This window comes from Leptopilina heterotoma, unplaced genomic scaffold (genome assembly GCF_015476425.1).
Source record: "Leptopilina heterotoma isolate Lh14 unplaced genomic scaffold, ASM1547642v1 Lhet_14, whole genome shotgun sequence".
Taxonomy (NCBI): Eukaryota; Metazoa; Arthropoda; class Insecta; order Hymenoptera; family Figitidae; genus Leptopilina; species Leptopilina heterotoma.
In genome coordinates, this window is record NW_025110859.1 from 2,278,061 (window position 1) to 2,291,888 (window position 13,828).

Genomic DNA, 13,828 nt, shown 5'->3' on the forward strand with positions numbered 1-13,828 from the left:
GTTGCAGGGTTTTTTTTTTCATTTTTTTCCTCCCTTTTATATGTCAATCAATTTTCCTCCCCGTTATATATATAATATAAAATAGTAAATATAAAATAAAAAAGGGGAGATGAAAAACTTAGGTAAAGTGTGAAACCCAATATTTTTATTATTGCGAAATGTGATTACGCTACTTTCAGATTTTATATCTTCTACAATTATTTATCCTTCTATAAAATATTATAACGTTATAATACGTATATTTTTCGATTTCATGTTAAATTATCAATGTTTATAAAACAGTGAAATAAGCAGCTCACAAAAAAAAGTACAATGAATCGTGACTAAAAAAAAGCTATTTTGTAACATCAGGCCTATTCTGTAAAATGCCACTTGTTTTTATATTCGATGGAATTTTTTCAAAAAATCTGTTTCTATTCACATTTTCTCGATTTCAATGTTTACTTTCTGTTTTACAAAATTGTTTTATTCTTTTTATTTTCGTTATTCTTTTTTAGAATTTTTTTTAGAATAATTCATTTTTTTAGAATTTTTTTTTCTTTAGAATAATTAATTCTTAATTTCTAATTAATTAGTTAAATTCTGATTAATTAGTCAATACGAATTAAGTATAACTATAATAATAAATTAATAAATTTGAACCAAGTGACATAGATTATTTGAAATCTTTCTATTTTTAGTATTTGAAAAAGGAAAAGGAAAAAAAAAATTTATTTTCTTCGTGACTGTCATTCTTGTCAATATGTATTTGTTTATAATTAATTCATGAATGTAGTATTCCAATCGATTATTGTAAAATTTACAGGTGAAATATTTTTCACTTATAAGCTTACAGTGTTTTTTTAAATACCGAAACAATATTATTTCTCGTTTAATGGCCTAGAATGTTGATTTTTTTTTCAAAATTCGGAGCCATAATTAAATTTTTACCAAATAGAACTTTTTTTTTGTAAGAAGTTTAGAAAAAGTTTATAAAAAAGAAAAAAACACGTGAATCATTTTTCATATTACAAAAAGGACAATTCAATTAAGGCCAGAAGTTACCTAATATTGAGATTGTATTTTAAAATTATTTACGATATAAACTTTTTTTAATCACTCTATATATTATATGTTTATCGCAGATTGATCTAATACATCAAATACGCATAATAAATTTTCTGCACACGGATTGTTTATTTTAAGAGAAACATTCTTTTTTAAATCTATTGTATTTAATGATTATATGATTATATTTCAAGATTGTATTTAAAGATAGAATTAATTCATATCTGTTTTATTTGTTACCCGGGTTTGGATAGAAAAAACAAATTGTGATTACAATCAATAAATTGTGATTAATTATAATTTACTGTAGTTTTACTTTTTCTTTGTACAATTAGATATTAAATATTCATTTACAATATACATTACGACGTTGCCTCTTTTCCAGTCAGATCCTTCAGTGTTTTCATTATCTCTTGCTCCTCCTTCTCCAATCGTTTTTTCCTATCAGCTTTGAAAAAGAGGCTGAAATTTTTTTACAAACGTAAAATATCAATTAAACCTGAATGAATGAATGAATTGACTTTATATAGTCAATTAGAATTCAGAAATAAAAATAAAGTTACCCTTCTCTATGATCTCTCCATTGAACAGTGTAGAATTTAACGTCCTCCATTGTTTTTCCTGACAGAGTTAAAATTACGAAAGCTAAGGTTCCAAAAATTGTTCCTAAAACTGCACCTAATCCTCCGCCAACGATGACTCCTCGAAAGCCATTTTTCATATTATACAATGCTCCTGCGACCAAGCCACCATCTGTATGTTCAATAATGCCGGATTTTCCTCGAACAACTGCTACGGATGTTGAAGTAATCCTGAAATTATAATTACAAAAATATATGTCTCTCAAGAGAAAATTATTCAGTAATTTACTGGATGAAAATAATTTTTCCCCTTTAAATTTACCCATAAAGTGAAGTAAATAAAGCAGTTCTCCAGGCCCATTGAGCACCTCCTTTTAAGAGATTATATGACAAAATATCCTGCAGTCTTCGTTTTGCATCCAAATGATTTTGAAACATTGTCGCTTGATTGTTATCGATAAATTTGAAAAAAGCAGTTCGTCCATTAATTAAACCACCATAAAATCCTCCAATTACCAGTCCCATTGAAGTTAAATGTACACAATACTGAAGTTCCGGAGAAAGATTTCCATACTCACTGTAAATAAAATAAAAAAAAAAAATTAAAAAAAAAATTAAAATTAAAAAAAATTAAATAAAAAAACTCGTTTTATTCACTTCACAAGACTGACAAAAATCCCATTTCATATTTTTTATTTTCCTGCCTTTTTCCTAATTTTCATCAAAAATATTAATTTTTTTCTTATCCTGCTAATAAATTGAATTCCTTCAACGAATTTTATTATTCATCAAAGAATTTTAATATTTATAAAAATAATTTAATTCTTGCGAAGAATTTTATAAAAAATTTTAAACAATTTCTTTCGACTAATTTTATGCAAATTCTAATTTAAATAATTGAATTCCTGAGAAATTTTTATTATTCATGAATAGAATTGAATTCTTAAAAAGATTTTTACAAAACTTTTTTTAAATAATTGAATTCTGTTTGGAAATTTTATAAAAATAGTAAATATTGAAAAAATAACTAATTTCGTGCTAAATATTGTGAATCTCGTTTATATGTACGAAAGGGCTTTATGCCCGTAAGCTTCCTAAATAAATAATTAAATAAATAAATAAATATTGAAAATCATTGAATTGCGAAAAGTTTTTAAAAATAATTAAATTTTGCAAAGAATTCAATTAAAATTTTTGACAATAATTGAATTCTTGCGAACGATTTTATTAGAATTTTTTAAAATAATTGAATTTTCAAGAAGAAATTTTATACTTTTAAAAATAATTAAAATCCTGCGATGAATTCTATTATTTCTAAAAATAATTGAATAGTTGTTAAGAATTTTATTAAAATTTTCAAAAATAATTGAATTCCTGAGAAGAATTTTATTATTTATGAAAATAATTGAATTATTCAGAAAAATGTTATTAAAATCTTTAAAAAGAATTGAATTTCTGTGAAAAATTTTGTTATTTTTGAAAATAATTGAATAAAAATAGTATAAATAATAATTTAAATTCTTCGATGAATTTTATTATTTATGAAAATAATTGAATTCTTGCTTATAATTTTATTAAACATTTTTTAAATAATTGAACTGCCATAAAGAATGTTATTAAGTATTAGTGAAAGTAATTGAATTATCGTGAAATTTTTTTGAAAAAATATTCTAAATTAATTGAATTCCTGTGGAAATTTTATTATTTATGAAAATAAATGAATTTTGGATAAATTTTATCAATTACTTTTTGATATAATTGAATTGTTTTGCGAAATGTGATTAAAATACTAGATAATGAAAAGAATTGAATTTCGAATATTTTTTGAAAATAATTGAATCGTTTTAAAGAATTTGATTATAATTTTTGAGAATAGTTTTTTGATTTAGTGGAAATTCTAAAAAAAACAGAAATAGTAGCTTTTAGTATTACAATATTGAGCACGACTGATCACTCCTAGGAGTAACTCCGAGTAATTGCCGAAAACAGCCAATTAGTAATGAAAATGAACAGTAAAACTTGGCTTTGTTTCCAAAAAGAAATAATAAAATTAAAAAACTTACTCTTTGTAAAATATATTTTGAAATCTCTCCATTTTAGTCGTAGGTTTAGGTTTTTCTACATAAGTGTCGTCACTTGGAATATCAAGTGCATTGCCGGAATTATAAAATGGCAAAGCAGCCAATGCATATAGAGAACTTCTTGTCAATATGAATGTCATTTTTAAATAAATATAAGTTTAATAAATTCTTTTCATAATAAATCAAAAGGATCAAAAGTATTCACGGTATTCACTTGACACTAGTTTTAGGTTAGGTTTCATATCCACCTTATCGAGCACACATTTTTTTTACATAATATAGAATAATATTAATAATATATACAAAAGATGGCTCTAATTATACTTCACAATAATTAACACCTTAATTAAATAAACAGTTTGTAATAATTATAGAATATAAATGATATAAACGTTATATCAAAAAGTGAAAAATAATAAAAAATATTTGTGATTTAATCACAATTTATTTTACCGACAGATGATATTTTGTCGCCGGCGGGAAATTTAAATGCTTTTCATTATGTTGAAAAAAAGTTCAACGCTATTGGAAAAGTCTTGAATAATATTTTGATTAATTTTCATTTTCTTTCTAATTAGAAATTAGATGAGAATTAGAAATTAGTTTAGAAATTAGATAAAATTAGAAAACGGAGATAAATAAAATTGGTGTACAAAGAAGACATATATAAATACAAAAAAAATTTATCCACCAGATGTCTCTATAAGTCAAGTTCTAGTGTATATACCGAAATACACTCTACTCTCTGTTATTGAGAAATTCAAATTAATTTTTAAATGTCTCGGGAATAATTTTTTTTATTTTTAAATAAACTCTCGAATTTCTTATTTCTCGTTTCAATTACAATATAGAGGAAAAAAAGGATACAATTAAGTTAAGTGTCTCAATAATGAAGGTTCGACTGTATATTTCTAACTTTCAATTTTTCTCCTTCGTTTTCCTTTCAACAAGTATAAAATTCGACTCAAAGGAAAATTACAAAAGTGATTTGATAAGATTTCGTGTGATCAATTGGCGACAAATTTTCGTCAACATAAATAATTCTCGAATAAAGCACAGTCTAGACGGTCCACATATAGTGGAAATAGCGCCGGCGTACGTTGCTTTTCTGACGTAATTTGGATACGCTACACGCAAAAAAAAGGAGAGGAATTTCACGCGTGGGTGTATACATGTATATAGTGAAAATAGGGAAGGGGTGCACTGAAGCTTGCACGTCAATAGGAGAGTCCTTTTGGAAGAGAGTGGGGGGGATGACTGCGAATGAGGAAAGTAATAGTGCACAGGAAAAGAGGGGCGATTCGTTTCTGTGAATACTGTATGTGGAGAAATTGAGGAGAGAGGGTAGTAAATTTTCTCCCTCAAGCAAAGCTTGTTTCAATGTGGTGGGTCAGCTTTGCCCTTTTACGAGCATTTACGAGAGGGGAATGATACCATTTTCAGGAGCGTATCAAGTTTTCACCAAATTAACTAATTTATAATTTACACTTATTAATTTTCTAACTTTTAATTAATTTTTATTTTTTATCTTTATTTTTATCTAAAATTCTTTTTAATTTCAATTAATTTTCTGTATTTTTTAATTTTCAACATTGTCTCTTCTTTCAATTTATTTCTCCACGAGTTTTTTAATTACGTTCAAATTAATATTCATTTTTTAACAATAATTAAATACAAATTGAAATTATAAATAAAGAATGTAAATTCGATGAAACAAACAGAAAATGAAAAAGTATTTTTTATCTTAAGATTTATATTAAATTTTTAATTTATTTTTTTAAATTTAATTATAAGTTATCAATTTGATTATACAAAAAAAAATTAATTTAAATTCAAAAAAAAAATACTAAGGGAAATACGACAAAAAATAATAGTTTAAATTTGTCGAGAAATATTTATAATGCATATAAATTAATAAAAATGCAATAATAAAAATGAAATGAAATTTTATAATTTAATTTAAAAGAGAATTAATTCTTTTTTAATCATTTTAGAGTAATTACTCTGTTATATATACATAGGTTGGTTCATGAATAAAAATTGATGAATCAATGATCAAAGGGGAAAGGTTTATTACCCGAAAACATGTGAATGACTTAATAAAATTGACATTTTTTGATTGAAAACTTTGTCGATGAAAATTATTCAACGAGAAGATATTAAATTTCCTGACAAGGATATAATGTGTATAGCTTGAATCAAAAAGAAAAAATTCGATTTAGCTATATTCAAATATTAAAAAACGCTCTTTTTTAAAATTTTTTATAAAATTGAAATAATCTAATAATTTTTATATCTGCTTATCTAAACAGTCAATTACAAGAGATTAAATTAAAAAAATCTTTCAACATTTCAAAATTAGAAGAAAAAATTCTTTTTCATTAGCTAAAGGTATGTTTTCATGATTAATAATAAAATAATATTAGAAATTAGAAAATTTTAAAAAAATTATGATGAACAAATGAAAAATATACCCATTTTGTTTATTATTTATGAAAATAATTGAATTATTAAGGAAAACTTATAAAAAAATTGTAAATAATTGAATTCCTGTGAAATTTTTATTATGTATTTATAAAAATAATTAAATGTTTGCGTACAATTTTATTAATTCTTTTTTTAAATAATTGATTTATTTTGAGTAGTTTTATTAAAATGGTAGAGATATTGAAAATTATTGAAATTAGAAAAATTTTTGAAAATAATTGAAATTAGGACAAGAATTTTTTTTGACATTTATGAAAATAATTGAATTTTGGAGAGGAATTTTATTATTTATAAAGATAATTGGGATTTTGACGAGATTTTTTTTTTAATTTTGATCATAATTGAATTTTGCGATAAGAATTTTATTACTTTTGAAAGTAATTCGATTTCAGCAATAATTTGTAACTTCTTCAAAATTCAATTTTTTTTAGTGTTTTTAACAAAAATTCTTCTATAAATCCATTATTTTTAATAATTAATTAAATATATATTGACAAATTTAACTAATTTTAGAAGATTTTGAATTATTAAAATTTTTCAAAAATCTAAGTTCATTGTACACTGTAAAAAATTTAGGGAGTTAACGGACGCGGGAGTTGGGAGTGAAATAATTTTTCGAGTTAAAAATATCAACTCCAAAAGAGAGTTAATTTCTAACTCCCTTCATTCAACACCCGCGCGAGTTATTTTTTCCATGGGGAGTTAGCATTTGGGTGTTAAATTTTAACTCTCTTTATTTAACTCCCCTGGCATTAACTCTTCAATGGGTGCGACTTTTATAGACCCCCCGGGGGAGTTAAAATTTAACTCCCTTTTTTTACAGTGTAATTTCTAATTAAATTCATTCAACATTAAATTTTTATAAAATTTCAAATTGAAACCATTTGAAGTTCAGTTATTTATGAAAATTATAAACGCAACTCTTTTAAAATTTAATTAATTTTGAAATATTTAAGTATAATATATTTATTAAGTATATATATTCATTAAATAATTTATTTATTTTATGATATAGAGCCTGTTTACACCGCGTCGCATAAATGTATTCCTCCGCGTGCATAAACGTATATTCCTCCAGGAGAATAAACTCGCGCCTGCGCAAAGTGCTTCCCAGCGGTTTCTAACTCTTCACAACACAGCTGGGAAGCACTTCGCGCAGACGCGAGTTTATTCTCCTGGAGGAATATACGTTTATGCGCGCGGAGGAATACATTTATGCGACGCGGTGTAAACAGGCTCATAGTTGATCAAGATTTAAGTTATTTAAAAAGAAATTATTTTCAAAAATTGAAAAAATTGAATGTTTTGTATTACACTGTAAAAAAGGGAGTTAAATTTTAACTCCCCAGGGGAGTATCCAATGAAACACGACTAGTATCGAAGATAGTCGATGAAGCCCGAAGGGCATTTTGTAAGTGTACGAAATGTGCTCACGGGTGAACAAATAAAGAACAGTAATTTGAACAAAAATAACTCGCGCGGGTGTTGAATGAAGGGAGTTAGAAATTAACTCTCTTTTGGAGTTGATTTTTAACTCGAAAAATTTAACTCCCAACTCCCGAGTCCGTTAACTCCCTAAATTTTTTACAGTGTATAATTTGTAGTAATTTCATAGTTTGTGAGGCAAACAAAAAAGACACAAAAATTCAGAACTTTCTTATAAATTCTAAAAATTTAATTTTGTTTCAATACTTTTAATAAAAAGCCTTTACTTTTCACTGAATTCCCTGTGTCAGAATATATGATATTATAGTTATAATAATATTAAAACTATAACAATTCATATTTTATTTTTATGGAAATAAATTTGAATTACAAATTTAAACGTTCTATTATTTTTAAAATTGTTAATTTTATTTATAAAAGTGAGTAAGAAGTTAACCGCGCGCGAATTGTTGCTATAGTAAAATGAATTATTTTCCATCTAATTTTCCTTATTTCCAGTGCGAACCGACGAAACAAAATCAAAATTTAGTTAATTTTGAAAAGATTCTCTCTTTCTCTCATTTCAAAAATCCTTATAAAGACACAGAAATCTTCAATTTTTGCCAGTTATCCACAGTATAAGCACGTGTCGCATAACTCATAACTTTAAATTTATTCATAGGAAATCTTATATAGTTTTAGCCCTCGGCTTTCGGTTCCCATATAATCTTTCTAAATAAAAGATCAGCATTTTTTATTTTCCTTTTTAGATTTCAAGAGTGAAAATCATCCCCTGCATGTAAAACATGTACATTATTATTAGAACTTCATACGAAAAACTTTTCCGCCTTCAACAAAAAAGCACGCACATTAAAAAGAGGGGTGAAGAAAAAGAAACTTTTACGCTACAAAATTAGGTAATAACAAACCCCTAAATATGCGTGTGTATTTGACACGATCCCTCTGCTCTGTTTCATCGCTTTCCACTATCATATACATTGATCGTTACACGGAGAAATACACTCTTTATATATTCTAATTAATATTAACGCTTTCAATTAAAATTCTTTTCACCCTATAGAATAATAATTTTTACCCATCAAATTTTTTCTGATTTTAAAAATAAAAGAATTTTCTACTTTCTATTCGCCTTCATTTTCACTTCGCAATTCGAATTTAGAAAGGATTTTTCAAATACATACTCTTTTCAGAAAATGGATAAAACTTGAGTGGAAAAAACAGAAAAATGTAGAAAATGATTAGAAAAAGGAAAATTAAGAGCTAAACTTACTTTTCTAACTGTTTTTAATTATTATTTGAAGTTTTCCGATAACAAGGATTGTTGGTGTGTAACCTTCGGTATTCAAATTATGTGTACCTAATACGCAATATTCATTCTGCGACCCTGATAGATGTGTATAAAAGCCATTACACGCAAGAGTTAAATTTTCCGGTGATTGTAGCATGGAGATATTTGACGCAGTATTCGACAAAGAAGAGTAATCCGAGTCGTAATTTATCTGGGTACTAAAAATACTTTTAAATTTGTAAATATATTTTATATATAAAATTAACTCCCATTTACGTCGGAAATGGAAAATCTGCCATTAAATACCAAAGAGCGACTACATTCAGTCAACATGTAAACTTGTGTTTCACTCAAATGGCCACACGGAAAAAAATTTTTACTGTGAGGAACAGCTAATTTCAAAAATAAATAACATAAAGAATCTATTCAACTAATTCAGTGAATGATTTCCAATGCAGTAGTCAAACTGTTTCTCTGATATAGAGAAAATGAATTTCACTGGCCAGCCATATTGGAAATATTTGACAGTTTACCATTCTCATATAGAAATTTCTCTAAAATCACCCTACTAAAAATAAAATCACAAAACGATAGAAATTTAGTCAGAATCTCTGATGATTTTAGGCTGCATTTGTTACGATTGCAGCCACAGAACGTCAGGCTTGAGTCATGTTTAATCAGAAAGCTTCAAAAGTAGTCAGGTTTTTTATAGAAAGTCGACACCCTTTTTTTACCTGGAAAAAGGTCAGCTGACCGTCATAAAATTGAAGGGAAATCTTTTTATTTGTTTATATTCATATTTATTTAAACATTATATGGGTCAGTCCATTATATTTCATCTGAAGCCGTTGCGGCCTATTTTTAAAAAAATCTCATAATTTGTAAAAATGATGTTTAATATCCACAAAATTCATTTTTGAGAATTATTTTATAAAATTTTTTGAATTTAACTTAGAATTTTAATTTTTAAATTGAGTTGGACAGAAAAAAGGTTAGATTGACAGTTATGAAAATTTAATAAAAAAGCATGGAAATAATTTAGATAATACAAATTTCTAGATTGATATTTGTTAAAAATGGGCTAATTTACTTGTATAAATAGATTATTATGTAAACATACCCAAAATAATAGATAAAAATTGATTTTAAAATTTACCTATGAAATGTCGAAAGTCACTACATTTTAATTAAATTTTTCTAAAAAGTTTATAAATATTAAAAAATTTATTACTACTTAATGTAAAGTATTTTCAATGTACTTTCATAATATGTGCTAACTTTTTAATTTTATACTATAGAAATATGAAATATTTTACCTTTAATATTGAGTGTTTCATGATTTTCATTGATTTTAATTACTTATTTCTTCTCAGGTGCAAGACTAAAAAATCCAATTTTTGTCTTAATATTTAAGTTTGAACTTCTTTTCCATTCTATTACATTTTGGTGATGGAGAACGAGCTACTTTTCATTTTAAATTTAGTTTAAAAAATCTGCTGAAAAAACGAATTTGTTGGTTAAAATGCAAGTAGATTTTTGCATGACTATTGAGATAGCCAACTTCAGTGTTATAAAATTACCTGCATTTTAACCAACAAATTCTTTTTTTCAGCAGATTTTTTAAACTAAATTTAAAATGAAAAGTAGCTCGTTCTCCATCACCAAAATTTAATAGAATGGAAAAGAAGTTCAAACTTAAATATTAAGACAAAAATTGGATTTTTTAGTCTTGCACCTGAGAAGAAATAAGTAATTAAAATCAATGAAAATCATGAAACACTCAATATTAAAGGTAAAATATTTCATATTTCTATAGTATAAAATTAAAAAGTTAGCACATATTATGAGAGTACATTGAAAATACTTTACATTCAATAGTAATAAATTTTTTTATATTTATAAACTTTTTAGAAAAATGTTATTAAAATGTAGTGACTTTCGACATTTCATAGGTAAATTTTAAAATCAATTTTTATCTATTATTTTGGGTATGTTTACATAATAATCTATTTATACAAGTAAATTAGCTCATTTTTAACAAATATTAATCAAGAAATTTGTATTATCTAAATTATTTCCATGCTTCTTTATTAAATTTACATAACTGTCAATCTAACCTTTTTTCTGTGCAACTCAACTTAAAAATTAAAATTCTAAGTTAAATTCAAAAAATTTTATAAAATAATTCTCAAAAATGAATTTTGTGGATATTAAACATCATTTTTACAAATTATGAGATTTTTTTAAAAATAGGCCGCAACAGCTTCAGGTGAAATATAATGGACTGACCCCTTATTATATAATAAGAAAGTTTATATTCATTTTCTATAACATGTAATAAAAAGTTGCACTTAGTATTCCCCCCTTTTTTAAAAAACCCCTCAAGTGATGTAAACATGTAACTTCGTTCTACCTGACATTATGCATTATAACAATCAAAATATTGAAGATCCACAAATTATTGTCAACACTTTTGCGGATATTTTCTCGTCTATTAATGCTACGCCTTTACCATCATCATCTATTGAAAATATGGGTGACGTCCAGCCATTCCTTGAAAGTAATTTTTTCCAACTGACAACAAAACAAGTGCTTATTGCGACAAAAAAGTTAAAACCATCTAATACTGCAGGTCCTGATGGGATCTAAGCCTCTGTTTTTTCCCTCTGTTGACAGGTAATTTCAATTTATCCCTTCAACAATGTGTGGATCCTGGAAAATGGCTAAAATTTTACCAGTCTAAAAATCTGGCGATAAAATTAACTGTGGGAATTATAGACCAATAGCCATAATTAATAACTTTGCGAAAGCGTTCGAATTCTGTGTCTTACCCACTCTTAATTTTGCTATAAATATTAAGTCTTTTGTCTTTTATTTAAGAATCATTTAAACTACACTTTCAAGTTGATGTTATTTACTTAGACTTTGCAAAGGCTTTTGACACAATTGATCACAGGATCCTGAACAACAAGTTAGATCAATTAAACTTACTTTTTAACCTTAAACTTATAATTATTGATTAGTTAAAGAATCGTTCACATTCTGTGAGTGTTGGTAATTTTAACTCTGCACCTTCAGTACCATATCGTGATGTACCCCAGGGTTCTTCCTTTGGGTCTCCAATGTTTATAATCTATACACGGAGAGACCCACATTTGTAAAAATTACTAAAAATGGTTGCAATGACCGGAAATAAGGGGACTTTTAGCATAATATACTACAGAATTAGATAAATTTACAAAAGAAATAGATAGATAGAAATTTAATTAGACAAAATCTGACAAATGAAAACATTTTCCACTAAAACCTACTATCCACTGTAGTAATTTTTGGTGAGCAAGTGTGGCTAGCGAGTGCAGTCATATGGCGCCTGCATTTCTATTGGTTGCTAACTTCGTCAATCTCCGTAAATAAGCCGATGCCATCCGATCATTGACAGTGACTATGTTTCGCGTATGTAATATAAATTTGGATATTATCTAGAATAAGTAAATATAAAGTGAAACGTAGGTCGTTCGTTATCTCAGAAATTGACCATTATAAATTAAAAAATTTTGCATTTATTCCTGTCCCAAGAACTATGTCTCATAATAAGTTGTTAAAAGTAAACTGCTTTATCGTAAGTGCTGTAAATTTTCATCATTCAATATATAAGGAAACAAAGATGTATACTTTCAGTGAAATTCGATGTCGTGCGTGCAGTTGTGTATTAGTGTATTAATTAACCGCGTCTATACATATAAGTGAAATAAACATGTGTGTCTTCAAATATTTATCCAACAAATATATAAGTGTGTGTGTCTGTGTATGTAAAAATCCTTCCAGTTTATCCCCATTAGTCAAGAATTGACGGGAAACCGGCGACAAAAATCCGTATTTTTTCTTTCACTCTTTCTTTCTGCATTTACAAACGACTATAGTAATTTTACGTACACAATACTTCTGAGTTTACTACAGTTGTTTGGAACTATTGGACGAAATAGTAAGAAACTTTGCTAATTTGGTGAACATTTGTCGGATTAGTGACTTAGTGTAGAAAATAGTATATTTTTTATTAAAATGCATTTCTATTCATCTATGTTACAATAATTGAAAAAGGAGTTTCAGATAAACAATATTTATAAGTGTAGACTAAATAAAAAATTTGTATAATTTATTTTTTTAATTCACATTATTTACTAATAAACAAAATTTATTATAAATACATTTTATGGACATTTTCTGCAAGATTCCAATATTATTTTATAAACAATAGTTGATTCACAAATGAATAAAAATGTCAATTTCGAAGATGAAGGGTTCGTTTTAATTTACATTATTTACTAATAAACAAAAGTTATTTTTAATTAATTTTTTTAATTAAATTTTTATTTATTTAACTGCATATTTACAACAATTTTAGAATTTACCTTAGAAAAGATCATACAGTTTGTTGACCCTTTTTTTCCAAAATTAAAAATGGCTGATCGAAAATTAAAACAGCGATGAAAAACGGACTTTATGATGATCTCAAAAGAGAACAGAAACATAGCTCTGACTAGGACTGATTAATAGTTTTTTAATGTCAAAATATAAAATACCACTTACCTGCGAAAAACACGAAAGATTCGTAATGTTTTCACATAAAAAGTTTGCTGTATAGGGGAGAGTGGGGCAAAATGGGGTAGGCGGGTCAAATGGGGTACCTCTGTTTTTCCATGATAGGTACTTTTAATTTTTTTTTCCTCGACATATATCATTAATATAATTATTATAAGATGGTAAGGTGTCAATTTAGCGGATATATATTTATTTTGCTTATCATCGATAAGACAGAAATCAATATTTCAAAATTAATACTTCATTAATATTTGAAAATATATTTTATTTTGTGCATGGTTTCTGAAAAAAATGAATCG

General features: G+C 26.1%; 2 protein-coding genes across 2 annotated transcripts in view; one reads left to right on the top strand and one right to left on the bottom strand.

Moving 5' to 3' along the window:
* Nucleotides 1-1,331: 1,331 nt before the first annotated feature.
* LOC122498024 (RPII140-upstream gene protein) lies at nt 1,332-4,090 on the bottom strand. Its single transcript, XM_043605518.1, has 4 exons — nt 3,692-4,090; nt 1,951-2,205; nt 1,611-1,859; nt 1,332-1,509 (listed from the first exon to the last, which is right to left on the bottom strand). The coding sequence occupies exons 1-4, from the start codon at nt 3,847-3,849 to the stop codon at nt 1,410-1,412; spliced, it is 762 nt and encodes a 253-aa protein (XP_043461453.1). The 5' UTR covers nt 3,850-4,090; the 3' UTR covers nt 1,332-1,409.
* Nucleotides 4,091-4,202: 112 nt separating this feature from the next.
* The window catches only part of LOC122498021 (cationic amino acid transporter 3), a 135,757-nt gene continuing 126,131 nt past the window's right edge, over nt 4,203-13,828 (top strand). Inside the window, exon 1 of the mRNA XM_043605514.1 lies at nt 4,203-5,053. The gene's annotated coding sequence lies outside the window, so the exon portion shown is untranslated. The remainder of the gene's footprint in view (nt 5,054-13,828) is intronic.